We start from the raw sequence: 27,934 nt of genomic DNA on the forward strand, positions 1-27,934 counted from the left end.
AGGACGAAGCAAAGAAAACCCTGAGTTGCCAGTTCGTCCGTCCGTCCGTCCCGCTCGGGCAGGGCCGGCGGCTCCGCGGCGGCCGCCCTCCCCGCCGGAGCCTCCGTGCCCCGGCCGCCGCCTGCCCGGCCGGCCCTGGCACCTCCCGCGGCCCCGGCTGGTCTTGGCGAGGTCTCCCGAGGCGGGGGGCCGCGGCCCCCCCAGCCCCTTTCTCCCAGCTAGTTCATCCACTTTCGGCAGTTCCAGGCTCCACAGTGGCAGGGGATCTTGTGCTGATCGTCCTCGAAGTCGAACTGGTAGTCGTAGGTGAGCTGGAGGGGAGCGGGGAGTCACCCACGGCATGGCACGGGGGCACGGAGCCCGGCCCTGCCACCCCCGGCCGCCCCCCCCCCCCCCCCTCCCCGCCGCCCCCCGCCCCCGGCCTGACCTCCTCCCCCTTGGGGATGCGCCGGCTGGAGATGATGATGATCTTGTCCTCCTTGTCGAAGGTCACGACTTCGGCCACGCAGTTCGGGGCACACGAGTGGTTGATGTACCTGAGGGGGGGGGAGCAGAGAGGTGTGGGGGTCAGCGCCGACCCGGGGGGCAGGACAGGTGGACAGTCGCCGCTACCTCGTGGGGGGGGGGGTGTCCCAGCACCCCGAAGCCCCCCCTGCGCTCACCTGGCCGGGCCCCCCGTCAGCGTGGCGTCAATGACGTGCTCGTTGTTGATGCGGAACATGTAGATGCCACGGTTCTGGGGAGGGAGAGGGCGTCAGCGGCTGCACCCGAGCCCCCACATCCCACCGGAGCCCCCCCCCCCCCCCCCCCCCCCCCCAGCGTCCCGCCGGAGCCCCACCTGCTCCTCGTAGATCTTCTCCCGCCGGTTGGCCACCTCGTTGCGGATGATGGTGCCGATGTACTCGATGACCATGGTGTGCTTCTCGATGTCCTTGGCCGCGTAGAGCCCCAGGCCCTGGATGCGGGACCGCGCCAGGTAGACGTTGTTCTTCCACTCCGTCTTCAGGCGCCGGTACTGGGAGGACTTGGAGTGCACGAACTGTTTGCTGTAGGGCGTGTTGGTCTCGCCCGTGAACGTGCTCTGGTAGGCTTTGGACATGCTTGTGCTGTTCAGGGTGTGGGGCCTGCCATGGGGGGGGGGGGGGGGGGAGGGGGGAACGAGAGGGAGTCAGAGCTCGAGGGATCCCCAGGGATCCCGGCTCTCCCGCTGGATCCCAGCCCCGCTCACCGCTTGTAGTGGGTGAGGATCTTGGGCTCGGAGCGGGCGCAGCCGGTGGGGTTGATCATCAGCGGCAGCTCCATCAGCGGATGGCGCCCGTAGCGGAACAGGTAGTTCTGGCAGCTCTCGACGCCGGGCAGCTGCCGAGGAGGGAGCGGAGGGGCTGTGGGACGAGCAGCCGCCCCCGGCCCCGCCAGCACGGCCACCGGCCCCTTTCCCAACAGGGCTGACCCCCGGTGCGGAGAGGAGACACCCCCCCAACCCCCCCCGCCCAGGACCTACCGACTCGGCGATGCGCAGCACCGCGTGCACCGTGAGGCCGAAGAGCTCCTCGCCCTTCAGGTACTCGGGGAAGAGTCGCAGCATGTCGGCTTCCTTCCTCATCATCGCCACCGGCTCGATGATCCGGTTCCAGACGGCTGCCGAGGGAAGAGGGGGTTGGAGACGGGGACCCGCTGCAGGCTGCCCGCCAGCAGGGACCCCCAGCTCGAGCCGCCCCGGGACCTCCCGTCACCCCATCCGTGGGACCGGGGGGCAGGGGGGAGGCGGAGGAAGGCAGCAGGCCGGCGCCTGCAGCTCCCTTACCCTGCGGCGAGGAGTCGGAGAAGACCAGATCCTCCAGGCCCTGCTCAATGACTTGCACGACGAACTCGGGGCGGCCGTTGTTCTCGCAGATGGTGCAGCGGTAGCAGCAGCGGCGGTTGTTGGTCCGCAGGCTCCAGTAGATGCGTGTGGCCTCGTAGCCCACGGGGTAGAGGGCCGTGACGCTGTGGAAGTCGGCCATCTGGTGCGGCAGGAGCTGCCCGATGGCGTGGAAGACCAGCCCGCCCACGCGGAACATGTGGAGCCGCTCGCCGCGCTGGATGATGCTGGCGATCTGCTTCACCTCGTCCCGTTCGATGTAGACACGTCGGAAGACGGTGAAGCTGCTCAGCTCCTGCTCGCAGGGGCCCTTCAGCTTGTGCAAGGGGCACAGCATGGTCTTGTCCTTGAAGAACATGCACTTGGCGCGGATGGCGCAGGCGAAGTGGTAGACGCTGGGGCAGCGGATGCGGTTGCAGCTGTTGGTGGCGCCGGTTTTCTGGCACAGGGAGCACTTGGTGAGCAGCCCGCGGTGCAGGGCCACCTCCACGTTGATCAGGGCCCCTCCCTGCGTCTCGTAGACCTCCGTGGACCACAGGGCGCAGTTGAGGTGGACCCAGAGGTCGAGGTCGAGGTTGAGCAGGCGGGCCGGCCCGTCCGTAGCCCCGTCGCCCTCCTCGTGGCAGAAGCAGCACTTGCGCAGGTCCCGCGGCACCTTTTCGGGGCGCAGGGTGGTGCCCAGCTTGTCGATGAACTCCGCGATCTCCTTGTCGCCGTCCCGCTTGGCCCCCCCTTTCTGGATGGTGACGAGGAAGCGCAGCCGTTTCCACCGCACCCCCTTCCACTTCTTTAGCCGGGGCCGCGCTTCGTCCCCATCCTCCGGCGGCCGCGAGCGCGGCTTGAAGCGGGGCGGCGAGTGGGGGGCCGCAGCCCCTTCCTCCTGGGGGGCTGGCGAGGGGGCCAGCGGCAGGGGCGACAGGGGGGCCGGGGCTGCCTCGTGAGCCGCCTCGGGGTCGGGGACCCTGGCAGCCTCAGCGGGGCTGGACGGGGAGGGGACAGAGGGGGACAGCGGGGGCGAGGGCTCCTGGGGCATGACGGAGAGCTGCCGCACGTCCAGGTTGGAGACGTTGTTGACGTAGCAGTGGTGCAGGGTCTTCTCGGGCGCAGGGCTCTCCTGCGGCACAGGGAGGGGGGGGCACAGGTCAGAGCGTCCCAGGGGATGGGGACCCCCAACCTCCCTGCGCATCACGGTGAGGGGTCCTTGGCCCTGCAGGGACCCCACAGCACCCCCACCGTGGTCCCAGCCGTGCAGGGACCTCCCCGACCCCTTCCACGCAGTCCTGGGAGACTCAGCACCTCTCCACGGGGGGGACCTGGCCCCTCAGGAAACCCCCTGCACCACCCCGCAATCACGGGTGGACCTACAGGGACCCCCACGCACCTCTCCACGTGATCACACTTGGTCCCAAAGGGTCCCCTCCTGCACCCTCACATAGCCACAGCCTTACAGGTACCCCAATACCCCTCTCCCGGGGGTCACAGCCCTGGGGTGACGCCCGCACCCCGCTGACCTGTCTGAGCAGCGTCAGGAGGTCCAGCTCGCCCTTGAGGCTGTACCCCGGCAGCACTGCGTCGAACTGCTTCAGCCACTCGGAGCTGCTGTCCGGCACCTTCCCGGCCAGCGCCGCCTTCTCCTTGCCACCGAGCACCCCTGCAAGAGAGAGAGACGGCCCATCATGGGGCGCCCGGCCCAGGGACACAGGCGAGCCCGCGGGGACGAGGCAGACGCTCACCAGCCATGTCTGTCTCCACCTTCTTGGCCTCGACCACGGCCGCTCGCACGGGGCCATCCGGGAACAGCACCTCGTAGGAGCTGGGGATCTTCACGCTCAGCAGCTCCGCCATGGCCACCATCACCCCGTTGAGGTTCTGGGCGAGAGGAGGACGTGATGGGTCCGGGGCCCCGGATATCACCATGCGGGGTCACCGCTGGGACCCCAAGGGTCTCGCCTCCCTCCGTCCCCTCACTCACCTTGGCAGCCGCGGCAGACACCGTCAGCATGACGGAGACCTCGCTGCTCTTGCCCTTCTCCCATGGGGCGCCCGGGCCTGCCGCCCCCACCTTCCCGGGGGGGGCCCCGAAGGGCTCCGGGGCCTCGTAGGGCTTCGTGTCGGGGAACACTGGCATGGGGAGAGGGGGGGGTCAGAGCCGCACAGACCCAGCCCCACCGACAGCCACCCGTGAGCCCACCCAGCCGCCCCGGACCCCTACAGAAACACTGCTGGGGATCCATCACCTCATGCGGGACAGAGGCTGGGGTGCGGTGACAGGGACAGAGCACCCCGCACCAACGGGAAACCCTCGGGGAGCAGCCGGGGGACCCTCAGGAACAGGCCAGCCCCGACACACAGGGCCACGCTCAAGGCTCTGCTGCGCAGGTGCAGTACACCCCACAGACCCCTTTCCCCTCTGCTCACGTTCCCCAAGGACCCTTCCCCTGCCAGCCCACACGTTCAGGGACCCCCTCCCGCCCCGTCCATATACCGCACAGACCCCTTCCTACCTGATTTATGTGCCCTGCAGACCCCCTCCCTGCCCTATGTTACCCCTGCCTGGTCCGTACGTCCCACGGACCTCCTCCCACCCGGTCTGTACGCCCCGCCGACCCCCTCCTGCCTGGTCCACATGTACCGCAGACCCCTCCTGCCCTGCCTTGCCCCTGCCTGGTCCATACGTCCCCCCAGCGCGGCCCAGCCCACCTGGGATACTGGCCCGGGGGATGATGGGGATGATGGGGGACAGCACGCGCTCCTCCAGCTCTGGCTTGGCCTCGCTGAGCAGGGGGAAGCGGAGCAGCTCCTCGCCCAGCACACTCTCAGGGGACGAGGCGGGGACGATGCTGTCAGGGGAGTCGCTCTCATCGTCACTCTCCATCCTGCAGGGAAGGAGGCGTCACGGGGGCTGGCGTCACCCGTGGAGGGGCTGGTGTCACCCGTGGCGTTGGGGGGGGGGGGGGGGGGGGTCACCGCGGCCGGCGGCTCACCTGACGTCCTCGGTCTGGTTGTGGGGAGGGGTGGGCAGAGCTGCCAACAGGTCCAGGCTCTTCACCTCCACAGCCGGTGTGTCTGCATGGGGAAGGGACGGGCGTCACGGGGGGTGACAGGTGGCGGCAGGGACTCCGTGCCACCCTTGTGCCAGCCACACTCACCTTTCTGGCCGTGGGGCTCGCGGGCCGGGTCGGTGTCCTTGGGCTGCTCGCCCAGCTCCTCGGGGGCCGTGACGCCGTTCACCATCTTCTGCTGCACGGAGGGGGGCGGCGTGGGGGGCAGCGAGGAGGGCGGCGTGGGAGGGTTGCTGAGGTTGTTCTGGGGGGAGGCAGCGGGGTGAGCACAGCGGGGCGGCCCGGGACCCCTGGATTGGGGGGGGGGGGGGGGGCAGCAAGGGCACAACCCCGCCTCACCTTGGTGAGCAGCTGGGAGTAATAATCGGGCACGCTGTCGAGCACGGCGCTGCCGAAGGCACCCCGCAGCTGGCTCTTCCCGTTGATGGGGCTGCTGCCGAAGGGCGCGAAGAGGCTGAAGTTGGCCGTGATGGTCGGCTCCGTCAGCGGCAGCAGCGACAGCTCCTGGGGGCAGAACGGTGAGGAGGGGACGGGGGCAGAAGGCAGCCCCCCGCCATGCCCTCGGCCCGCAGCCGTACCTGTTTCAGCTGCTTCATGAGGGCCTCGCCGGGGCGCAGCCCCTCGTCCTTCCGCAGCTTCTTGCGGGAGGCCGGGACCCGCTCATTGCCCTTCTGCACCCGCTTGGGCTTGGTGGCCGCCGGCTTCCTGGCGATGGAGGGGTCCTGGGGAGGGAGAGGGGAGCGGGAGCCATGCCTGAGCGCAGTCCCGCAGCCATCGCCTCCCGCCCCGCGGCGCCCCGCTCACCTCCCGGCCCAGCAGCACCGGCTGCGGCCGCAGCTCCGTCCCGGCGCCCCGGCTCTCCGTGTGCCCATTGAGCTCGCCCGGGCTCTGCGCCGAGAGCTGCACGTTTTTGGCCCGCAGCAGCTTCTGCAGCAGGAGGTGACCAGCCTCGGAGCGGCCGCCCGGTACCAGCAGGCTGTTGGCTTGTCCGGCCCCGGGGTCCCCGTTGGCCTCCGGCTTCACCGCCTCATCTCCATCCAGCTCACACTGCGCCGCCGCCGCCTCGTCCTTCGGCTCCTGCTTCACCAACACCTGGGGGAGCTCGCCTGCCGTGGGGGTCCCCTCCGGCACAGCCCCGTTGATGTGGGTCTCGCCGGGGTCGGCTGGGTCCGCACCGGGTGCCTCGGGGTCCCAGGGGCCGTGTGCCAGGTCGGGGAGGGTGCCGCTCGGTGTGGGCGTCAGCCCCTGCTCCGCTGGCGCTGCGGGGCTGGGGGCTGAGGCCGGGACCCCCAGCGACGTCTTCTTTGGCTCTTGGGGGCTCTGCTCGGGGCTGGCCAGGTGCTGGGACGCGCAGCCCAGGGGCGAGGGGGCCGGTGGCGTGGGGAGCCGGACAAGGCCAGGCTGAGGGCCGCGGGCAGCCAGGGCTGCCTGCACCAGGTCGGCCAGGGGCTGCTGGGGGGGCTGCCCTGGCAGCGCCCGCCCCTGCTCGGCGGCAAAGCTGGTCTGCACCTCCGCCGGGGCGCCCGGCCGCGGCTGGAAGAGGGGCCCTAGCGGGCGAGGGGGCTGGCGGGCCGCGGGGGCCGGGGAGCCGTGGTCCGGGGCCTGCCCGGGGAAGGGTCCGGGGGGCCGGAGCGCCTGGCTCTGCTGCAGCAGGCTCTGCTGGTGTCGCTGCACCAGGAGGGCCTGGAGCTGCTGCTGCTGCTGGGGCGTCAGATGCCGCAGCTGCGGGTTCTTGGCCAGGACACCCTGGAGCTGGGCCCGGATCTGGCCCATCACCGGCCCCGGCACCTGCCCCAGGAGGCCCGGGGTTAGCGTGGCCGTGCCCGGCGATGGCACTGCCGGCCCCGCTTTGTGCTGCCCGGGGCTCTGGAGCCGCGGGGGCTGCGGTTGGCCCTGCAGCGAGCCCGACGGCCCCTTGCCCGGCTGCTCCGGGGGCCGCGGTGCCTGCGGCAGCCCCATGCCCTGCGCCTGGCCCGTCCCGCAGCCCAGCGGTGGCTCCGCCACCCCAGCAGCATCCCCATGCTGCTGGGACAGCTCGGGGCGGGCGGCCCCGGGGCTCTGCAGTGGCGGGGCGAGCAGCGTGCCCGGCTGCACGGGGGCTGCCCGCAGCGCCGGCTGCGTGCCCATGACACCCGGCTGCGGGGAGGCCAAGAGGAGCTGCTGGCCCTGCCCCAGCTCAGCCTGGTGCTTAGGGGGCGGGGGCTCCGGGCCACCCAGCCCCGTGGGGTTGAGGGCTCCCTGCTGCTCCTGGGAGCCCCCGTGCAGCTGCCCCCCGCTCTCGCTGCCCTCAGCAGGCAGGGCGCTGCCGTCCACCCCTCCAGGCTGGTCCTTGGCAGCCAGGACCGCTGGGGCCGGCTGCATTCCCTGACTCAGGTGCAGCACAGAGGGGGCCTGGCCCACCGCCCCGTGCTGCGGAAAGTGCTGGATCGGGGGCTGCCCCTGGCCCAGCCCCAGGAGGCCCGGCTGGGCGGCCGTCGAGTTCTGCTGCTGCTGCTGCTGCGGGGCCAGCAGCGCCCGCGACTGCCCCAGCTGCTGGGACAGCACGAGACGGTGGCCCAGCATCCCCGGAGTCTGCGGCGCCAGCTGGGGCGAGCCCAGCACCCGCTGCTGGTGAGGGGCCAGGAGGACCTGGCGCTGGGGCGGGGGGTGGCCCAGCACCGCCTGGTGCTGCAGCCCCGGCGTCTGCGCGTGGCCCAACAAGCCCGGCTGCTGCTGGGGCGAGAGCTGCTGCACCAGCAGGCTCTGCTGGCTCCCCATCAACCCCGGCTGCTTCGGCACCATGGGCTGCCCCACCGCGCCCGGCTGCGGGGCCGGCGCCGGCGGCTGCTGCTGCCCCAACAGGCTGGGCTGCCCCACCATGGCTGCCGGCTGCATCGAGCCTTGGCCCATCGCACCGGGCTGCTGCATCGAGGCTTGTCCCATGACGCCTGGTTGTTGCATGGACGTTTGTCCCATCACGCCCGGCTGCTGCATGGACGTTTGTCCCATCACGCCCGGCTGCTGCATCGACGTCTGTGCCATAGCGCCCGGCTGCTGCATCGACGCCTGTGCCATGGCACCTGGCTGCTGCATCGGTGTCTGTGCCATGATGCCCTGCAGCTGCATCGAGGTCTGTCCCATGACACCCGGTTGCTGCATGGACGCCTGACCCATGACGCCCTGTTGCTGCATCGATGCCTGTCCCATCACACCCGGCTGCTGCATGGACGCCTGACCCATGACGCCCTGTTGCTGCATCGACGTCTGTGCCATGACACCCGGCTGCTGCATCGACGCCTGTCCCATCACACCCGGCTGCTGCATCGACGCCTGTGCCATGACACCCGGCTGCTGCATCGACGCCTGCGCCATCACGCCCTGTTGCTGCATGGACGCCTGTCCCATCACACCCGGCTGCTGCTGCAGTGACACTTGTCCCAGCATGTTCTGCTGCTGCAGTTTCTGGGCCAGCTGCATCCTCTGGAGCTGCCTCTCCTGCATCATGCGGCTGTCGGCGGCCAGCCCGCGGAGCGCGGGGTTCCCGGCGAAGAAGGCGTTGGAGGTGCCGGGCACCGGGGCGTTCCCCACAGCTTGCTGACCCATGAAGGACAGGCCCTGCTGCACGGCCATAGACACGCCGCCCTGGGGCAGGCGCAGCCCCCCGGGCTGCCCCGGCTGCTGGCCAAGGCCTTGCGCGCCCACCACGGCCCCCGTCGGCTGCTGGACGCCGTGCGCTGAGAGCAGCTGCCCGGGGAGCTTGGACATGAGGCGGGGGCTCTGCGAGGGGCTCAGGGCCATGACGGCCGAGGCCTGGTGCTGGTGCTGCTGCTGCTGCTTGTTGCGGTACTCGGCCATGAGGTTGGTGTGCTCCTTCTGCTGCTTCCGCACCTGCCAGGGACGGTGGGACGTTAGCGCCAGGGACGGTGGGACATTAGCGCCGGGGACGGCACGTTCGCACCGGGGACAGGGCGCCCGCCCGCCCACAGAGCCCTACCTGGTCCAGCTGCTTCTGGATCTTGCTCTGCTGCTCCGTCACCAGCTTCAGCTTCTCGGCGTCGGCCTCGGGGAACTCCCGCCCAGCTTTCTTGGCAGTGCGCTGCTTGGCACAGAGGGCCTTGCGCGACTTGCGGTGCGCCCCGATCTGCTCCTCCAGCACCTTCAGCTGCATCTGCAGGAGCTGCTGCGTGTGGAAGAGCCACTCCTCGTACTGCCGCTGGTCGGCCTCGTCTGCGGGAGCGGGGAGAGGGCTCGGATCAGCAGGGACCCTGGCTCTGGAGTGAGCCTGGCCACAGCCCTGCTCAGCCCAGCCTGCGTGGGCAGGATGAGACCTGGCCAGCGCTGCCCCGGCCCCCGCCCGATGCCTCGGTACTCACTGATGACGCCCTGCGCGAAGGTGGGTGGGTTGGGGCGAGCCTGGGTCGGGTCAGTGCCGCTCCGCTCCTGGCGGAGAGGGGAGTGTTGGGGACGTGCACCGCGCCATGCCCCCTCCCCAGTGCCCCCCCCGTCCCCTTCTCCACAGCCCCCACCTCGCCGGGGGACTGTGAACCCACCGGCCTGAGCAGCTCCTGCCCGGCAGGGACCCGAGCACCAAACCAGGCAGCCCCAAGGGGACCCCCATCCCCACCCCGGACACCCCACTCACCTGCCCGCTCCCCGACAGCAAGTGATTCTGCATCTCGGAGACGGCCGGGCCCCCCGAGAGCCGCTGGGCGAGCAGGGAAACCTGTTGCCTTTGGGGGGGGACACACGCAGAGACGAGGGATGAGCCGGGGCCGAGGCACCCTGCCCGTCCCAGGCCGTGCCCTGCTGCCCACCGTTGAACCCTTACCTGTTCATGCCTGGGGCCACCCCGATGCTGCCCTGAGCCATCACCTTCTTGATCCCCTTCAGCGCCACCATCTTGGCCTTGGCAATGGGGTCCATGATGTCCTCGGCCGCAAACTTGTCCAGGTCTGCCAAGAGTCGGCGGAGGGTGCCGCAGGGTGTTCAGTCCTACGCTCCCCCAGCCAAAAGGGCCCCGCACCCCCCCCCCCCCCAAAACCAACCGCCCGCAGGCCCTACCTGTGTCCGGGAAGAAGCTGTTGGCCAACTGCTGCTGCATGACGAGCTGGGGGGGCTTCAGGCCCAGGGCGGGCGGCTGCACCCCGGCCATCGACTTCTGCACCAGCACCTGCTGCTGGCTCTGCTGCGGCTGCGCCAGGGCCACCTGCACGCCGTGGGGGGCCGCCAGCACGTGGGGCTGCCCGGGGGCCATGCCCATGTGGGGGGCCAGCGCCGGGCCCTGCTGGGGCGTGCCGAGCCGGGGTGGCTGCGGCGGCATGAGCGGTGGCCTGGCCACTAGCCCCAGCTGGAGGGGGGGCTGCGGGGCACCCAGGCGGGGAGGCTGCCCCTCGGGGGGCTGCCCGGCCGCCGCCGTGTGCAGCATAGGATGCCCCGGGGCCGGGAGGTGGGGGGTGCTCCGGGGCAGGTGGGCTGACATCTGCTGCTTCTTCTGCAGCTCCTTCTTCTCATGCTCCAGCAGGTCCTCGATGAGCAGGGGCAGCTCGCTGGCCACCAGCGAGCTCTCCATCTTGTCCAGGTCATCGGCCGGTGAGTGCCGGGCGCTGCCCAGGCCCAGGGCTCCACCGTCCAGCTCAAACTTCTCCAGCAAGGGGTTGCTCTGGCTGCCCAGCTGGGCAGGGGCCAGCCCGCGGCCAGGGCTGGCGTAGGGGTCCTTCTCCGGCACAGGAACGCCGGCATGGCTGCTGTTAGGGAAGTGAGTCAGGCCGAGGCGAGCCGGGCCGGCCCCGGGGCTCAGGAGGGTCTGGCCGGATTTGAGGCTCAGCCCCAGCGAGGCAGAGATCTTATCCGTGCCCTGCAGGGCCTCCGACTTGACGGGGACCCGCTCGGGGCCGCCAGCGGTGAACTGGCAGGGAGAGGTCTTCAGGCAGCCATCCTCCAGCTTGGGCTTGACATCAGCGGGCAGCGAGCCCGCCTTCACCTCCGTGCCCTGCACCTTAAAAGCCGGGTCGGGCGCCAGTGCGGCACCAGTCGGGCAGGGAGCGGGTCCCAAGCCCACCCCAGGCACCAGCCCTTCCTTGGGCACCTCCCGGTCCTCCACGGATGGGGCCGCGTCTTTGCCGTCCCCGGGGTCGGGGAGCTTCAAGCTGGGCGCTGGCGGCTCTGTCTTGAGCTGGGCTTCGCGCTCGGCTTTCTCGTTGGCTGACTCGACCAGGCGAAGGTGCTCGTTGAAGATGTCCTTCTTGTCGCCGGTGTCCAGCTCGGGGTCGGTGTAGGCCAGCAGGTCAAACTCGTCACCGTTCAGCAGGTCGTCGAGGTGGGGGTCTGCCGTCTCCAGGCTGTCCAGGTTGTCCAAGTCGTCATCCCCTTTAGCCACATCCGGATCCAGGCTCAGGTTGGCCAAATCGTCGTCGTCTTCCAGGTCCTTGTGGGAGCCGAAGTCATCGTCCAAATCGGGCTCCACCGGCACCTCGCAGGGCAGACGTCCCCCTCCAGGCTCAGATGGCTCTTCCCCGGGGCCGGAGCCGGCGTGGGGTCCGGTGCGGGGCCGTCCTTGGGTCCCTCGGGGCGGAGGGCAGAGCCGGAGGACAGCGGGCGCGGGGGGACGTGCTGCAGCTCCAGGCTGGGGGCCGGCAGTGGCGGGGGGGCGGCCACTTTGGCGTGAGGCTGGTGATGGCTGTTGCTCATCTCGGCTCCCTGCGGGGAGGCTGGCGGCAGCGACACCGGCATCTTCTGGGGCTGCAGCGCCGGGGCAGGGAGCGCCTGCATGGGGACGACGGGGGTGCAGAGGGCCTGGGGGGTGCCCTCCTCCCCCGGCAGGAAAAAGCGGGGCCGGGGTGCCTGGGGGGCGAAGGGGGAACCCACGACCCCCCCGGGTCCCTTCTGCACGTTGTGCCGCAGTTCGATGAAGGGGGCACCCAGGGCGGCGGGCGAGGCGGGCACCGTCTCGGTGGGTGCTGGCAGGCGGGTGCCCAGGCTGCCCACGGGAGTGCTGGCGGCCGGCGGGGCGAAGCGGGAGGTGACGGGGAGCCGCAGGGCCGCGGCCGCCTGCTGCTGCTGCTGCTGCTGCCAGAGGTGCTGCTGCGGAGATGGCGCCGGGAAGACCCCGCGGGGGTAGAAGGCCTGGGGGGGCCCCACCGCTGCCCTGCAAGACACCGCGGCGTCAGGACCGGATCGGCACTGCCGCGGCCACGACACACCACGCGCAGGACCCCGGGGGTCCCAACCCCCTCGGACCACACCAGGCACCCAGCAAAACCACAGGCACCCTGTCCCTCCGGGGAGATCCCCGCAAGTGAGAGCTGGGGGGGGGATGCACCCCTCCCAGGGTGAAGCCCTGCTTGTAACTAACAGGCTGCGGCGAGCCCGTCACCCCGCCGCCGGGCACTCACCTCCCGTTGATGTCCAGGGCGGACGGCGTGGCTGCCGGCGGGGGCCGGGAGAGCCGCTCGTCCTGCGCGAATGCTGCCTGCACCATGACGGAGCCGGGCATCTTCCCGGCGCCGGCCGCGGTGGCCAGTGTCCCGAGAAGACCCTTGTCCTGGAAGAGGAGGGAAGGACACAGCGTCACCCCTCCATCCACCCCCAGCCTCCCAGCAGAGCCGTTCCCCCGAGCTCTCCTACCTGTGCCGGCTGGTAGGGGGCCATGCCCCGGCTCAGCTCGAAGGCCTGGCTGCTGGCCTCGGGGGCCCAGCCCGCCGGTGAGGTGGCGGCGGCCGCCGCCGCGCTCTCCTTCTCCTGCCGCAGGCTGTTGCGTTGGATCTGCTGGCGGATGAGCAGCTCACGGAGCCGCTGGCGCTGGGAGGAACCGAGCGTTAGGACCGAGAGCAGGGACAAGGGAGCGAGACCGGCTCATCCCAGGGACCCGGGGACAAACCACGCACGGAGACCGCTTTGGCCGGGCCAATCTACGCCCCCCACCCCGGGTGCCCGTGCCCCCTCCACGCCTCTGGGGAAGGAGCCACAAGCGGAGCTGGGCTCCTCAACCCCACCACCGACCGCGGAGGTCCCGGTTCCTCCCTCGCATCCCCTCTCGATCCCGGACGGACGCGGCCCGACCGCCGGTGAGCCCTCACCTGCCGCTGCTTCTCCAGCTCCGACTGGCTCATGGTGCCGAGGGCCCCGTCCTGGCCGCCGGGCAGCTCTGCCAGGTCCCGGTTCGGGGGTGCCGAGAGCCCCGCGGTCGCCTCCTCCCTCTTGTCGGCCGGCGGCCCCAGCGCGGCTCGGGGCAGGAAGGCGACGGAGGCGTCCTGCTGCTGCGGGGTGGCTGGGGGCTGCTGCGGCAGCACCGAGGGGGGCCGGAGGGGCGAGAGGCTGTAGGTCTCGGCGGCCGCAGCACCCGGCCCTAGTGGGCTGCCGGCTTGGTGGAAGCCGGGGGACGAGGTGTAGGCCGAACTCTGGGGCTTGCTGGGGACGTAATGGCTGTTGATCCCGTGGGGCTGGTGGGACGGGGAGCCCTTGAGCGGCTCCGAGACGGTTGGGGGGAAGGTGAAGCGCATGGGGGGCTGGCTGCCTGGGAAGACGCTGGCACCGGGGGAGCGGGCGAAGGGGGGTTGCTGCCCTCCCGGCGCCTTGGCGTGGGGCTCGCCTGCCGGGGTGCCCCCAAAGCCCCCGCTGCCCGCCGAGCTGTGCGAGAGCGGCACCGACTTGAACCCCGGCTCCGGTATCTGGGGCCGGGGGGGCTTGTGCAGGGGGGTGAAGGGGTCCCGGGACTGGGGCCGGGAGGGCGGCTGGGAGTAGGGGTCCGGGGATTGGAAGCGGGGGGTGACAGGGGACTGGCAGAAGGCTTCGTTGGAGAGCGGCCGGGGGGTGAGGGGGGACTGGGAGCTGGACTGGGACTGGGGGCTGGCGGGGGACGCGGGAAAAGGCTCCGAGGGCAGGGAGCGGGGCGGGAGGGCGCAGCAGGCCTCGGGGGGCTGCGGCCGGGGAGTCAGGGGGGGCTGCGAGTAGGGGTCCGGGTAGGGCGACTGGCGGTAGAGATCGGGGTGGCCGGGGGGCGAGGGGGCCAGGGGGTGGGGGTCGGGGGGCCGATGCCCCAGCCCCGGGCTCTGCGGCTCTACCTGAGAGACCCGTGGGGTCATGGGGGCTTTGAAGACGTCGGCCGCCTTCAACTCTGCAGCGGAGAGGTGGGGGCCGCCCGGGGAGTCCCCGTAGCCCATGGCGGAGGCATAACCGGGCGAGCAGACCCCCAGGCTCCCCCCTTCCTCCTTCTTTACCTCCAGGCCCTTCTTCTGCTCCCCAAAAGGCAGGGGAGAGAGCAAGGCCTCAGGGGCCGGGCCCCGGGGCTCCCTGGCACCGAGAGGTTGTCCAAGGAGGGGCACCGGGGCTTCAGGAAAGGGTCGGGGGTGCCGGGCTGGTGCCGGGGGGTGCCGGGCGGCGTGGGGTGGAAGTCGGGGGGCTGGGAGCCGGGGACGGCACGGGGCTGGCCAGGGAAGGGCTGGAAGGCAGCGCCTGCTGTGGGGCTCTGGCCCAGGGGCGAGGGGAAACGGGGCTCCAGCGCGTAGGCAGGCGCCGCGCCCGTAGGGATCGTGCGAAGGCACTTGGGCGGGGGACTGGGGCGGGAGCTTGAGGAAGAGCTCGCTGGGCGACTCCGGCCCCCCTCCGGCACCCGCCGGGGGCTTCAAGAAGCCCTCGCCGGCGGCAGGAGGGCTGCCGATGTAGACGGGCTGTGCCCCCGGCGGCACCGGGATCCGCAGGTGCAGTGAGGGCCTCTCCGGCTTGCGCAGTCCCTCCCCTTTGGTCTGCTTGTTGATCTGGCTCTCGGCCTGCTGCAGAGAGAGCCCGGCCGTCAGGGCTGCGGGGACCCACGCCCGCCCTGCCAGCGGGCTGGGGAAGGGGCCAAGAGGGCAGGGGGTGGGCACGCCACGTCCCCCAGGGCTGGGCCAGGGCCGCCGGGCACCTCCCCGCTCCAGCACGTACCTTCTGCACCTTGTTGATGCGATGAGCTGCCCGGTTATCTTTGGCCTTTTGCTAACAAAAACACGAAGCCAGCTGACTCGCAGCCCCCGGCGCCCAGGCCCCCCACCCCAGCGACGCCCCGGCACTCACCAAATAGGGGGCTTTATCTGTGGCGGGGACCTTCCTCCAGAGCTTCATGATCTGTTTGCAACGGCTCGACCAGTCTGGGAGTCCGGTAGGAGCAGACGAAGAAGAGAAAAGCAACGTTAGCCCGTGCCTGACGAGCCCACCGGGGCCCTCGGCGGGTGACGACCCCCTTCGCGTGTGGGGACGGCCCCGTGCCCAGGAGCTGGCGCCAAGACCCCCGCCGCCATCGCTGCAAGGAGCGCTTCAGTCCCGCAGCCAAGCCCTGTGCCGGAGCGGACGGGATCTGCCCTCCGAACAGGGACCAGGCGCGTTAACGCTGCACCCAGCTCCCCCCTGCCCTCACCCCGAACGGGGCGGCCGCAGCCCCCCCAGAGCCCTACCTGGATAATCCTGCTTGAGGTGGGGAAGTTCATGTTGGCGTAGAGGACGGGCGAGATGGTGGAGAGCTCGCCCAGCTCCTCGTCCTTCTCCCAGCGCTGCAGGCTGCGCTGGTTGTAGGACAGCCCGTCGCCCTCGCCCTCCGTCGTGGGCGTCGTGGGCGTCGAGGGGGTGGTGGCGGCCGAGCTGCTGGCCCAGGGGCTCTCGGGCTCGCAGTGGTCTGGGCTGAAGAAGCCGCTCCGCTCCCTGCGTGGGGGAGAGAGCGTCATGGACCAGCAGGGTGTGAGGCGTCCCGCAACACCCCAGGGTTCACTCGCTCCAAGGAGGCCAGCCCCCAGCTCCCCCGGCCGCCTGCGTACCTGTTATCCAGAAACGGGGACTGGCAGACACCCGAATACGACTCCAAGGAGACGGCTCCGGAGAGCGAGCCCAGGGAAACGCTGCCTGCAAGGGAAGGGAGAGGGGTTGCAGGGAGGGCAGAGCTGAGGCTCAAGCCTGCGCCCGCCCCAGGAGCCCCAGCAGCCCTCAAACAATACAAGATCCCCCCATACGCCCCCAAAACGCTTTCCCCGTTCATCCCCAGAGCAACAAGGAAGACCCAGAAGACCCGGGCTCTCCTGTACCACTGGCACCGCTGCTGTTCAAACAGCTCAGCCCCAACGAGGACACAACACGTTGGCTTCCCCGGTGCGGACAGCGAGTCCTGCTCTTCTCCCCCACACACCAGGAACCCCCCCCGCCCCCGATCACCGCGTCCCGGCTCGGGCTGTGCCACCTCCACCCACCCTGCCCTGGCAGCTGGAGGTCTCCTTGCAGGAACGGCCGCTGCGCCCGGCTGGGGTCCTGCCCTGCGCCGCCGCCCTCCATCCCTGCGGCCACACAGTTCAGGGGCTGCTCCCGCGCTCCGCCGAGCCCAGCACATCCTTGAAGAGCTGCTGGACGTCTTTGCTCTCCATCTTGGGCAGCTCTGCAGGGAGAAAAGGCAGAGCTGAGCCATCGCGGGCAGCGCGCTGACAGGAGGTGGAGGAGAAACCCGAGGGTCCCGGCCCTGGGCCCTCCCTCGCTCCGGCTGATGAGGGGGGCGCGGGGCGGCCTCACCTTCCGTGGGGATCTTGTCGAGGTCAGAGCTCAGCGCACCCTCGCCCGGGGTGGCCGGTTTCTCGGCGTCCCCGGGGTCCGGGGAATCCTTCGGCTCGTCGGCCCCTGCAAGGAGGAATCAGCAGGTGCCCTCAGCACCCCGAGACAACCCCCCCCCCCCCCCTCACCTCAGGGCTCGGGACCCCCCAAGCCCCGGGCCCACCTGGGGCAGCCCCCATCGCCCCCAGCCCCTACAGGGGGACGGGAGTCCCCCAGGGCCGCGCAGAGCGCCGCACCACGCGGGGGCGCTCTAGGCGCCACTCGATGGTCACCACCGCCGGGGAGTCACTCGGGGAGACCATAGAGTTCCCCCCGCGCTTCCCGCCCTGCCTAGAGCGTACTCCTCAACCATAGAGCAGCCCCGTCTCTATGGTGGCAGACGCTCTAGGCCGCCTCTCGAAGGCCCCCGCGGAGGACTCTGCTTTCGGTCTGTCCCGCACAGCCCCGCGGCCCACGGGCACGGCGGGGGGGGGGGGGGGGGGGGGGCGCCGCCGGGGTCCCCGGGGCTCACCCGGGTCCTCGGCCTTCGCGTCGTCCTTGCCATCGTCGTCAGGAGCGGCGGCGCTACCGTCGGTGCTGTCGTCCCCTGCGGGGCACCAGGCCTCAGCAGGGCCAGGCCGCCTCGGGGCAGGGGCCGGGACCCCCAACAGCCCCGGGGACCCCCAACAGCCCCGGGGACCCCCCCCCCCCCCCGCAACAGCCCCGGGGATCCTCCTACACCCCTCAGTGTCAACGGCAACCCCCAACAGCCCTCAGCATCCTCCAACAGCCCCAGAGTCCTCCAACAGCCCCCAAAACCCCCACTAACCCCCCACGTCCCCTCCCGGGACGGCGGCGGGAGTTTGGGCTCCCAGGCCAGATCCCGGCCGCGCTCACCTCGGGGGTGCGCGGGGGTCTCCCTCCTGTCGGGGGGGGCACCCTGCAGCGCCCCGGCCAGGTTGGGGTCCCCCTTGGGTCGCGGGCGCCCTGGCCCAGGGAGGGGCGGGCGGCCCCGTCCCCACGCCGCCCGCCGCCAGCAGCGCCTTCCGGCTCAGGTCCATCAGCGCCTTCCCAAAAAACGCCTCCTGCCAAAGGGGGAGCTGCCGTCAGCGCCACGGTGTCCGTCGGGGTGTCCCCTCCATCCGTCCCCACCTCCGTCCACCCCAGGGCCACCTCCATCCCCCCCCCCCCCCCCCCATCCACCCCACCTGCAGGTAGGGGGGGAACATGTCCTCCAACTTGCTCTTCTTCCTTCCTCGGCGCTTCTTCTTCTCGTCCCCCTCTGCTGAGCCCGGATCCAGGCCGCCCTCGGCCGGGAGGTCTCCCGGAGCCCCTGCAACAGCCGCCCCGTTAACACCTCCCCGCAGAAGAGTTTGGGCTGTTCCCGTGCCACGGGAAGGGCTCGGGCACGGCCCTGTCACGGCGCCACGGGGCGCACCCCGCGGTGGTCCCTCTCCACCCCCAGGGGACAAGCGGGCAGGGGGACGGGGAAGGGAAGGGAAGGGAAGGGGTGCCACCGGGCCCTACCGTCCTCCGGGTGTCCCTCGGCGCTCAGCCCCTCGCGCCCCACTTCGGCCAGCACCGCCGAGACCTTCTTCAGGCGGGTGTGGGACTTGCGCTGCCGCACCATGAAGCCGCCGATGCCTGGCGGGCAGAGGAAGAGGAGGTGGGGGGGGGGGGGGGGTGTCACAGCGGGGCAGGGGGGAGCGTCCAGTCCCGGGGGGGGTGGCCCCAGGCGGCACTCACCGGGCCGGTACGGCTTGCGCTTCCTCTTCTTGCACTCCTCCGGGTCCTCCAGCCCTTTCCCCGAGTCCACATCGGCCCCGATGTCGCGGTCAGGGCTGGCCGGAGCCTCCAGCTTGATCTCGCACTCCATGTGCTCGACACCTACTGCCGGGGGCGGGGGAACGTGTTAGCGGGTCCCCCGGCACCCCCACACCGCACCCCTCCAGCTCGCCCGCCGGGGAAACGCACCTTCGGCTTTGAGCAGCTCGTCGGCGTCCAGGTCGCCGTCCTTCTTGTCGTCGGGGCCCAGGGGGTCGCCCCCCTCCAGCCCCCCTTCCCCGTTCAGGGTGCCCAGCCGGCCCTTGCGCTGCCGCCGCTTGTGCAGGGGCGACAGGGAGAGGTTGCGCAGCACCGCCATCCCCGTCTCCGTCAGCCACACGCCCTCGAAGCGGAAATACTGGGGCTCTGCGGGGACGAAAGCCAGCGTTGGGGACGAAAGCCAGCGTTGGGGACGAAAGCCAGCGTTGGGGACGAAAGCCAGCGCCGGGAGCCTGCGGCACCGACCCCAGCACCGATTTCGGCACCGCATGTACCTGGCTCCTTGGCCTTGACCGAGGCAGTCTCCGGGGCAGGTGCAGGTGCTGCAGAGGGAAAAGCAGACGGGGGAGGTGAGCCCCCCCCACGTCCCCCGAACCCCGTGGGCTCCCCCCCCCGCCCCAGGCGCTCACCGGCCGGCTTGACCACGTAGGGCTGGCAGGCGCTGCAGTCAAAGCCTTCGTCCGCGGCCTGCTCCACCTCCTCCTCCGTGAAGAGGCTGTCACACGCCGCGTGCAGCCACCTGCGGGCAGCGGGGACCCATCACGCGCCCCGGCCGCCCCACGGGGAACCCAAGCGCAAAAACACCCCCCCACACACACCCAATCCGGGGGGGGGGGGGGAGGGTCCCGCACGCCGCGGTGCTCACCGATCGCAGTGCCGGCACTGGATGAGCAAGTCGTCCTCCACGTACTTCTCGCGGCAGAAGGGGCAGACGACCAGGCTGGCGCAGGGCGCGCAGTGGGTGTAGTTGTTCTGCCACTCGCAGTGGAAGCCGGGGGAAGCCGCCCCGCACTGCACGCAGCACACGCACCTGGAGGCGGGCGAGGGGTCAGCACCAGCGCCCCGCCACCCGCCACCCGCCCCGGGGGGCTCCCCTCGCGCCCCCACCCCCCCACACGCACCACTTGCACTTCCAGCCGCCCTTGGGCACGGTCTGCAGGGGGGGGTCCAGGCAGTAGGTGTGGTAGCTGATGTCGCAGTCGTCGCAGAGCAGGAGCCGGGAGGGGTCGGAGGCTTTGCCGCACACCTCGCAGACGATGCACTCCACGCAGCGCCAGCCCTTCAGCAGCATCACCTTCGTGATCTGGGGGATGGGGAGGGTGGCTCCGTGAGCCCCGGACACGGCCACGGGGCGGGGGGGGGGGGTCCCTGGGCTTGGCGCGGCCGTGGGGGACACCCCAGGGCTCGGCACGGCCGCGGGGGACACCCCGGAGCACGGCACAACCGCATGGACGCGCTGGGCATGACGTCGCGCGCACGCCCCAAGGGACACGGCCCGGCCGCGGGGGTCCCCCGAGGGGCACGGCACGGTCCTGCCTGCCCGGCGCAGGGACAGGGGACCCGGTCCCCCTCACCTTGCTGTTGACGCAGTAGGGGTGGTAGCACTGGGAGCACTGGGAGCAGGCGAGGAGGTGCCCCTCGGCCCCGCGCCCGAAGCTGCCACACACCACGCACATGTCCTGGGGGAGAGAGGCCGTGAGAGAAGCCGGGGCGGGGGCGGGGGGGGGGGGGGGACGGGACGGACACAGGAGCTGGGGGAGACCGGGAGTCTGTCCCGTCCATCTGTCTGTCCCGCAGCGCCCCGGTTACCTGCATGAGCACGAACTTGTCGGTGTTGGAGAAGAGGACGACCGTGTTCTGCATCGTGTCATCATCGTCCTCGTCCTCCTCCTTGCTGGGTGAGCTCTCCACGTCGGCGAGCTGGGGATGGAGCGGGGGGGCTCAGCACCGAGGACCCCCACTCTCCGTGCAGTTTTGGGGGGGGGGGGGGGGGGAGCACCAGAGTCTGGTGCCGAACCAGAAGGCACGGGAACATGCGGTGGCAGCAGACCCCCTGCCCGCCTGCAAGCCAGCCCCTCCCTGGGGGGCAGCTTCACTTGTGGGGTGAAACCCCCAGACCCACAGCACAGCCCCAGGCAGTCGCCTCCCCCCCGGGACCCCTGCCCGCCCACACCACCCCAAGGGCTCCCAAACCTTTCTGAGGGACCGGGATGGCGGGGAAGGGAATGGGGGAGACGCTCGGCTCTCAAGCCCTGCCACCTAACAGCTTGGGGATCCCCCCGGCCCCCACCTCTGCCCCAGCCCAGCCTTACTGCTAGGGTGTCAACGGACGAGGTGGTCGACTTCAGGCGTGCACGGCCCCGGCCCCGGCCCCCGTGGGACCCACCTCGGGGGCGCCTCCGCCCAGGGAAAGCTGCTGCTGCGACCCTAGGGCCAAGGGGAGAGGGCGGTTACAGCAACCCGGGGCCGGGGGGGGCCCGGCCGGACCCCCGCCGCGCATCCCGGCCGGGGCAGGGGCAGCGGAGGGGCACGGCCCCCATCCCACCCCCATCACGCGCTCGGCCCTCGCCTACTCGCCGCAGGGGCAGCCCAGGGAGGGGGGCACGGCCCCGGCGGGGTGGTGAGGGTGGTGGGTCCCCCCGAGATCAGGGCTGGCAGGGTCGTGTCCCCCCCAATACCTGCTTGACGCGGGAGCGCCCCGGGGAGCTGCGGCGCCGGCTCTTGTCCCCGTCCCCCTTGGCAGCCGGCTCGAAGAGCAGCGAGTCGTCGGTCTCGGCACCCAGCGGCAGCGACCCGGCATCCTCCTTCTGCAGGCTGGCATCGGCCGAGGCCGGCCCCAGCTCGAGGGACAGCGAGCCCCCCCCCTCGGGGTCCGGGGAGCCCAGCAGCGGCTCCGAGCCGGGGAAGCTGCTGCTCGTGTCCCCCTGGCTCAGGTTGGAGATCTCGTTGAGGATGTCAGGCCGGGGGCGCAGGGCGGGGGGCTCGGGGCCCCCTCGTCTCCGCGCCCCAGCAGCTTCTCCCCGGCGGCGCACACCTCCATGGGGGTCTCGGGGCCCAGCTCCTCCGGCTCCAGGAGCAAGGGGGAGCCCTTGGCTTCAGGGTCCCCCCAGCCCGGCCTTCCTCCAGCACATCCTCCTCGCTCAGCGGCGGGGAGCTCCCGCTGGTGCCCTCCCGCTCCAGCCTCGGCGCCTCTTCCTCCTCCTCTTCCTCCTCCTCAGGCAGGCCCGGGAAGGGTCCCAGCTCTGGGGCAGGGCTGGCATGGGGGCCATCTCCGGGGGGACTGGCTGGTGACTCCCCCTCACCACCGGCCGTCTCCATCTCCTCATCCTCGGGGGGCTCGGCAGGGGCTGGGGTGCAGGCAGGAGAGCCCAGGGGGGGCGGCGGGGAGCCGGGGGGCTCAGTGTCCATGGCAGTGCCGGGGGGCTCGGGCAGGGCTGGGGTGGGTGGCTCGGGCACCTCATCCTCCTTGGTGTCGGGAGAGGGGTCTGGGGGGTGGGCGGGCGAGACGGCACAGAGATCTGGGGGGTGGAGAGGAGGGAGGGGACGGTGACACTGCAGCCCCCAGCAGAGACACCCCCACCCCCCCCCCCCACTGACCCCCGGTGTGTCCCCAGACCCACCTGGGGGAGCCGGCGGTGGGGGTGCCATCTCAGGGGGCAACAAGGGCTCCGGCTCCAGCTCCATCTCCTCTTCGGGGGGCACCTCCGGGGCCAGGGCTGGCGCTTCCTCTGCCACAGCCACCTCAGGGAGGAGACTACAGGATGGGGCCGTGGGTGAGGGGGGCCACGGGGGTCCCCTCGCCCCCTGTGCCACCCGGCCTTGGGGCTGAGAGGCAACAAGCATCGCCTCAGCCTGGCCCAGAGACACCCCCCCCCCCCCCCAGCCTCCCACGTACCCCCAAAACAGGGCATCGAAGCGTGAAATCGGGGTCAACAGGTCGAGGGTCACACAAGAGCAGTGCTGGGAGAGGACCCAGGCGTGGGACCCCCGCACCCATGGGAGACAATGGGAGGGGAAAGGGGACAGACCCAGAGGTCCCCCATTTACCTGGTGGCTTGGGGTCCTCCTCGGGGGTCAGCTCACTGGGGAGCGGCTCTTCAGCGGGCAGCTCGTCAGGGGGTGGTTCTTCGGGGGGCAGTTCTTCTGGGGGTGGTTCATTGGGGGGCAGCTCTTCTGGGGGTGGTTCGTTGGGGGGCAGCTCGTCAGGGGGCGGTTCGTCAGGGGCGACTTCTCGAGGGGCAGCTCGTCGGGGGGCGACTTCTCGAGGGGCAGCTCGTCGGGGGGAGACTTTTCGAGGGGCAGCTCGTCGGGGGGAGACTTGTCGAGGGGCAGCTCGTCGGGGGGAGACTTGTCGAGCGGTGGTTTATTGGGGGGCAGCTCGTCGAGGGGAGGTATGTCGAGGGGCAGATCGTCAAGGGGCAGCTCGTTGGGGGGCAGCTCATCAAGGGACGGTTCGCTGGGGGGAAGCTCCTCGAGAAGGGGTCTGTCAAGGGGCGGCTCATCAAAGGGTGGTCTCTCGAGGGGCAGCTCATCAGGGGGCGGCTCGTCAGGGGGCAGCACGAGAGGAGGGGGCTCCTCGGGGGGCTGCACGAGAGGAGGGGGCTCCTCGGGGGGCTGCACTTCGGGGGGCAACTCATCAGGAGGTGGCTTGTCGAGGGGCAGTTCATCGGGGGGCACCTCGCTGGGGGGCACCTCCACAGGGGTCGACTCGCCAGGAGGAGACCCGCCATCGCCCGAGGGTGCCTCCTCGGGGTCCCCCCCCGGCTGCGGCTTCTCATCGCACCCCGCGGGCTCCGGCTCGGGGACGGGCACGTCCGTCAGCTCGCTGCGGTCAGGGGATGCCAACCTGGATGGGGAGGACCGGGTGAGGGGAGCGGGGCTCAGGCCACCCCCTCCCTGGGGCCGTGGGACCCATCCTCCCACCTGCAAAGGGGGCACCCAGCCCGACACCCCCACCACCACCACCACCAGTCCCCCCCCCCATCCCCACTCACGTCTGGGCAGGGGGGTCCGGCTGGGGCGCGTGTGCCGGCGTCCCACGGGCATCTTCCGTGGCGCGGCGCTGCTGGCAGCCCTCGCATACCGAATAGCTCCGATACCACTGGCAGCCGGGGTCGAGCCCTGCCGGCCGCCGGCCGCAGTCTGAGCAGACCCAGCAGTTCTGGGGGGGGCGGGGGAGGCAGAGGCACATCAGGGGTGGGCCGGAGGGGGGGGACCGGGCATCCCCGTGCCCCCACGGCGAGAGCAGGACGTACCTTGCACTTCCAGGAGTCGGCGGGGAGGCCCTCGATGGCCGGCTCCATGCAGAAGGTGTGGTAGCCCTTGTCGCAAGCCTCGCAGACCAGCATCATGGAGTCCTCGCCGGGCTGCCTGCGGGGTGCAAGGGGGAGGGCGTGAGGGCCACGTCCCCCTCCTGTGTGCCCCTCGTCGTCATCCCGTCCCGTCCCGTCGTCCCCGTCCCCCCCGCCACGGGGAAGCGGGCTCACCTGCAGGTTTGGCACACTTTGCACTCGGGGCACTGCCAGCCCGAGCGCTTGCGGGGCGTCAGGGTGATGTCCAGGCAGGCCCCGTGGTAGTGCTGCCCGCAGCTGGTGCAGAAAACCAGGTCCCGCAGGTCGCCCGGCCCGTCGCACACCGAGCACCGGGCATCCTCTGGATGGGGGGGGGGGGGAGAGAGGGGGGGGCTGTCAGGGCCGCCCCCTCGCCGGGCTCTGCCCCCCTGGAACCCCCCCTCCAGGGTGGGAGAGGACCCAGCACCCAGCCCGCACGTACCCATCTGCACGGCCTCGGCCACGTGCTGGGGACAGAGGAGCCGGAGGGTCTTCATGGACTGGAAGCAGCCGCTGGCGGCGGCGCAGGGGAAGTGGTAGAGGCGAGGGCAGCCGGCCGCCCGGCACGGGATGGTGGCCCCCATCCGCCGACAGTGTTCACATTTCTGAAAGCGGAGGAGCCCGGCGGGGTCAGAGAGGCTGCCCGGGGCCGGGCCGAGCCCCTGCTGCCCCCCGTCCTCCCCGGGACCCGCTCACCTGTGAGATCCCTGAGAAAACAGCTCTGTCCACGCCGGCCAGCCCTGCCGCCTCCTGCCCCACGCCAGCGGACCAGGCTGCGCACCAGCGGTGGACCCAGCAGTGCCCTGTGGGGAGGGGGAGTCAGGGACGGGAGGGTCCCCGGGCCGGGCAGGACACCCAGGGCGGCGGGACGGGGACCCAGGGTCGCGACCGCACTCACCCGTCGGCTCGAAGAGCTGCACCGGAGTCACCCGGTCGGAGAAGCCGATCTGCGCCAGGTCGTCGCCTGCCGGCTCTGGCGGGGGCTGGCCAGGACCCTCGGGGGTCTCGTGCCCCGCCAGCCGCTCAGGCCATTCGGGCGCCGGCTCGAAGCGCTGCAGCTCCCGCTGCCCGTGCGGGCTCCAGTCCCCACAGTTGCAGAGGGCGCAGCGGCGGGTTGGCGTACTGGGGCAAAGGGGGGGACAGGGGGCGTCAGGGACGCTCGGGACCCCTCCACCAGCTCCACGCCACCCCCCGAGCCCCGCTGGCCTCACCTGCCGGTCTGGGGAGGTCCCTTCGTGTCCGCGCTCTCTGGCTCCGGCCCCGCGGAGGCTCCTTCGGGGGGTTTCAGAGGGTCCCCCTCCGCACTGCCCGTCTCCTCCGAGGCCACGGCCCCGTCGGCTGCCAGGAGAGCCGCCGTCAGCCGCCGTGGAGGGCGACGAGCACCCAGCACCCCGGAGCGGGGGGGCACAGTGCCCCCAGCACCCTGCCCTGCCCCACACTCACCTGGCGCGTCCGCGTCCTTCTCCTCGCTGGGCGGCTTCTGTTCGTCCATCCTGCCTCCGGCGTCCCTTGGGGGAGGCCTGCAGCTGCAAGGGGGCGAGATCCGTCAGCACACGGATGAAGGGGCCCTTCCCCACACCCTCAACCCTCCGTGACACCCCCCCCCCCACCCAAGGGACAGGGCAGCGCCCTCCGGCTGCTCCCCCCCGGAGGCGAGTTTGTGGGGTCTCAGCCTGGCGGAAGCGTCCCTTCCCCACACGTGCTGCGAGCGGGCCGCGGCGGGTCCCGGTTCCCCTGGGGTCCGTGAGACCCCGGACAGGGACGGCTCCTCCCCGCTCCCCCCGCCGGCCCCCCGGGTCCCCCCCCAGGTCAGGGTGGAGACGGCACAGGGACGCCCCGGGGCAGCCCGCTCCCCACCAGCGAGGCCGCGCAGGGGCCGGGGGCGCGTGACCTCAATTAAACCCTGGGGGGGGGGGGGTGACCCCAGCTCCGTGGCACACTGGCACCCCGGGGGGTCACCAGGACCCCTGAGGAGGCACCCGGACCCTCCCAGCAGTGGCAGCACCGGCTCCATGGGGGGGGGGGGAAGCACCCTCAGTGCCCGTGGCGAAGCCGGGACCCCCCCCCCCGGTGCCTTGCGCCACGGGGGGCCGGGTAGGATTCAGGGTGCAGTGATAAAGCGGGGTGCCTGGGGTCCCCTCCCTCGGCACCCAGCCGCTGCCTTGTGCCTCAGTTTCCCCAGGGCCAGCATCGACCCAGCCGAGCCCCCGCGGCGCCAGGGGAGGGGGGCCAGGATGGGTGCAAAGGGGGGGGGGGGGGTTTCACCCATAAACACCACGACCAAAGCTGGGGGGCCATGCCCCCTCCCGCCAGTACTTCACATGCACCCCAAAAACCCGGGGGGGCCCCAGGCAGCTGCAGAGGGGGGACAGCAAAGGAGACCCCAAACCCGACTGCGAGCCACGCGCGGGGGAGAGGACCAGGGCTGGGCCCGGGGGGGACAGTGGGTGCCCCCCCACCCCAGAGCACAGAGGACCGGGGAGGGGGGGGACACGCTGGGACAGCCCCCAGCACCCCAAAACCCGGCTGCCCCCCGAGACGGCACGGGGGGGTCGGAGGGAGCCCCCGGCCGGGCACGGCAGGGTCCCGGCCCGGGGGTGCGGGGGCCGCCCCTCCCAGCAAGTCTCCTCCGGTTCCCCGGTAATCCCGGGGGGATTAGGGCCGCCCCAGGGCGGCTGCGCTCTCCCCGGAAGGGCCCCGGCGTGCACCGGGAACGGGGGGGGGGGGGGGTCGGCGGAGGGGCCCGGCCGGCCCTGCCCGCGCCCCCGGGGCGGCGAGGGGGGGGGAGGCTGAAAGACCGCGCGGGGACGCCCCCCCCCTCCCCGGTGCCCCCGGGCCACGCTCCCCCCCCCCTCCCCGGTGCAACCGGGCCCTCCGAGGGGGCCGAGCCAGCCAGGCCCCGTGCCCCGGCCCGCCGCGGCCTACCCGGGCACCGGCACCGGGGCCCCGGGGCGCCGGGCCCGGCCGTACCTGCGCTCAGGCGGCAGCGCGGTGGCCCGGGCCCCGCCGGCTCCCCGGGCGGCGGGCATCGCCGGTACCGGTAGCGGACACAAAGGGAGCCGGGGGCCGCGCTCCGGGCCCGGCCGCCGGGGAGGCCTGGCCGGGAGGAGGCGGCGGCGGCGGCGGCGCGGCCCGGCCCGGCCCGGCGGAGGCGGCGCGGCCCGGGGCCGAACGCGGGGCCTCTCCCTTCCGGGGCCGCGGGGCCCGGGCCCGAACGCGCGGGAGCCCCGGCAGGGCCGTCCCCCGCCCCCCGCCCGGCTCTTACCCCCGCGGCCGCCCTACGCCGACGGGCCTCGGGGCGCGGGGCGGACAGTGCTCCCCGGCGCGGCCATTTCCAGAGGAAAGTAGGTCCCGCCGCCCGCCCCCGCCCCGCCCCGCCCGCCCGCCCGCCCCGCCGGGGCCGCCGCGCTGCGCCCTGGGGGCCGCGGCCGGGGGGCGCCGCGCCCGCACTACTTGGCGGCGGGGGCTCGGGCGGAGGGAGACGGCGCGCGGCGGGCGCTGCGGCGGCGGGGGGTGTGACGGCGCGGGCCGCAGCGCACGCTGCCGGGAGGGATCCCTCCGCGACGCTTAACCCCGCCGGCGCCGGGGCGGGCGGTGCGCACGTGGGCACGGCGGGGCGGCACCGGGCAACGGCGGTGGCTCCGCCCCCCGCCCCCCCCCCCCTCCCCTCCCGCCCGCCCGCGCGGGGACCGGAGCGGCGCTGCCGGGGGACGCGGGCGTCCGTAGGGAGGGCTCCGCGCCCGGTCCCGGTGTCTCCGGGGCAGCCGCCGTGCCCCGAGCGCGCGGGACAGGCGCGCCCCGCGGCACCCGCGTGCTGCTGAGCCACGGCCCTGCGTGGGGCAACGCTAGGCGCCCGTGGGCCCTCCCGGTACCGGGCAGCCAGGGCCACGCACAGGGGAAGCCCCGCGCGCGCCCCCTCGCCGCCCTTCGGGCCCCCCCCACTCGTGTCCGTCCCGCACCCCGTGGACACCCCCCCCCCCCCCCCCCCAGCCCTGGGTGGGGGACACGGGCCGGCACCCCCCCGAGCGGGGCCACCCGTGCGCCGAGCGGGGCCGGATCAGGGCGGCAGCTCCGCTCCGCTCCGCTCCCCGGCACCGGAGCAGCCCCGGCCGCCCTCTGCCGCCCGGCCGGGACCCTGCGGGGCAGCCCGGGGAACCCCGCTCCGGCGGCGGGAGGGGGGAAGCGGCCCCGGCCCCTCTCGGTCACAGCCGGGGACCCCCGCCCCGGGACCCCCGGCAGGGACAGGACAGCCCCGGGGGGAACCAAGGACAGGTACAGGCGAAGGCCCCCCCCCCCCCCCCGGAGCCCAAGCCCCCAGACCGCGGGGGGGGGGGGGCGGC

General features: G+C 72.5%; 1 protein-coding gene across 1 annotated transcript in view; it reads right to left on the reverse strand.

Moving 5' to 3' along the window:
* KMT2D (lysine methyltransferase 2D) overlaps nt 1–26,917 on the reverse strand; it is a 27,129-nt gene extending 212 nt beyond the window's left edge. Inside the window, 66 exon segments of the mRNA XM_076363922.1 lie at nt 1–311; nt 428–536; nt 663–736; nt 839–1,124; nt 1,229–1,359; nt 1,502–1,638; nt 1,805–2,975; nt 3,373–3,512; nt 3,595–3,730; nt 3,834–3,982; nt 4,562–4,737; nt 4,846–4,927; nt 5,011–5,167; nt 5,263–5,427; nt 5,502–5,645; nt 5,728–8,790; nt 8,897–9,129; nt 9,276–9,342; nt 9,545–9,632; nt 9,731–9,854; nt 9,964–11,394; nt 11,397–12,046; nt 12,294–12,442; nt 12,526–12,699; nt 12,978–14,170; nt 14,173–14,419; nt 14,421–14,669; nt 14,821–14,871; nt 14,950–15,023; nt 15,327–15,347; nt 15,350–15,570; nt 15,684–15,768; nt 16,110–16,220; nt 16,223–16,291; nt 16,423–16,527; nt 16,973–17,047; nt 17,338–17,424; nt 17,427–17,462; nt 17,465–17,525; nt 17,649–17,773; nt 17,968–18,084; nt 18,187–18,330; nt 18,415–18,630; nt 18,759–18,806; nt 18,894–19,003; nt 19,130–19,294; nt 19,386–19,567; nt 19,839–19,943; nt 20,074–20,184; nt 20,577–20,680; nt 20,819–20,828; nt 20,943–21,259; nt 21,262–21,366; nt 21,369–21,782; nt 21,885–22,018; nt 22,293–22,497; nt 22,500–23,110; nt 23,259–23,425; nt 23,520–23,634; nt 23,751–23,916; nt 24,037–24,199; nt 24,291–24,397; nt 24,493–24,716; nt 24,806–24,932; nt 25,038–25,120; nt 26,860–26,917. The exon segment at nt 1–311 is cut by the window's left edge and continues 212 nt beyond it. Coding sequence (XP_076220037.1) covers nt 219–311; nt 428–536; nt 663–736; nt 839–1,124; nt 1,229–1,359; nt 1,502–1,638; nt 1,805–2,975; nt 3,373–3,512; nt 3,595–3,730; nt 3,834–3,982; nt 4,562–4,737; nt 4,846–4,927; nt 5,011–5,167; nt 5,263–5,427; nt 5,502–5,645; nt 5,728–8,790; nt 8,897–9,129; nt 9,276–9,342; nt 9,545–9,632; nt 9,731–9,854; nt 9,964–11,394; nt 11,397–12,046; nt 12,294–12,442; nt 12,526–12,699; nt 12,978–14,170; nt 14,173–14,419; nt 14,421–14,669; nt 14,821–14,871; nt 14,950–15,023; nt 15,327–15,347; nt 15,350–15,570; nt 15,684–15,768; nt 16,110–16,220; nt 16,223–16,291; nt 16,423–16,527; nt 16,973–17,047; nt 17,338–17,424; nt 17,427–17,462; nt 17,465–17,525; nt 17,649–17,773; nt 17,968–18,084; nt 18,187–18,330; nt 18,415–18,630; nt 18,759–18,806; nt 18,894–19,003; nt 19,130–19,294; nt 19,386–19,567; nt 19,839–19,943; nt 20,074–20,184; nt 20,577–20,680; nt 20,819–20,828; nt 20,943–21,259; nt 21,262–21,366; nt 21,369–21,782; nt 21,885–22,018; nt 22,293–22,497; nt 22,500–23,110; nt 23,259–23,425; nt 23,520–23,634; nt 23,751–23,916; nt 24,037–24,199; nt 24,291–24,397; nt 24,493–24,716; nt 24,806–24,932; nt 25,038–25,086 — 16,155 coding nt within the window. The 5' untranslated portion in view covers nt 25,087–25,120; nt 26,860–26,917 and the 3' untranslated portion in view covers nt 1–218.
* Between the last annotated feature and the right edge of the window lie 1,017 nt (nt 26,918–27,934).

This window comes from Aptenodytes patagonicus, unplaced genomic scaffold (assembly GCF_965638725.1).
Source record: "Aptenodytes patagonicus unplaced genomic scaffold, bAptPat1.pri.cur scaffold_260, whole genome shotgun sequence".
NCBI lineage: Eukaryota > Metazoa > Chordata > Aves > Sphenisciformes > Spheniscidae > Aptenodytes > Aptenodytes patagonicus.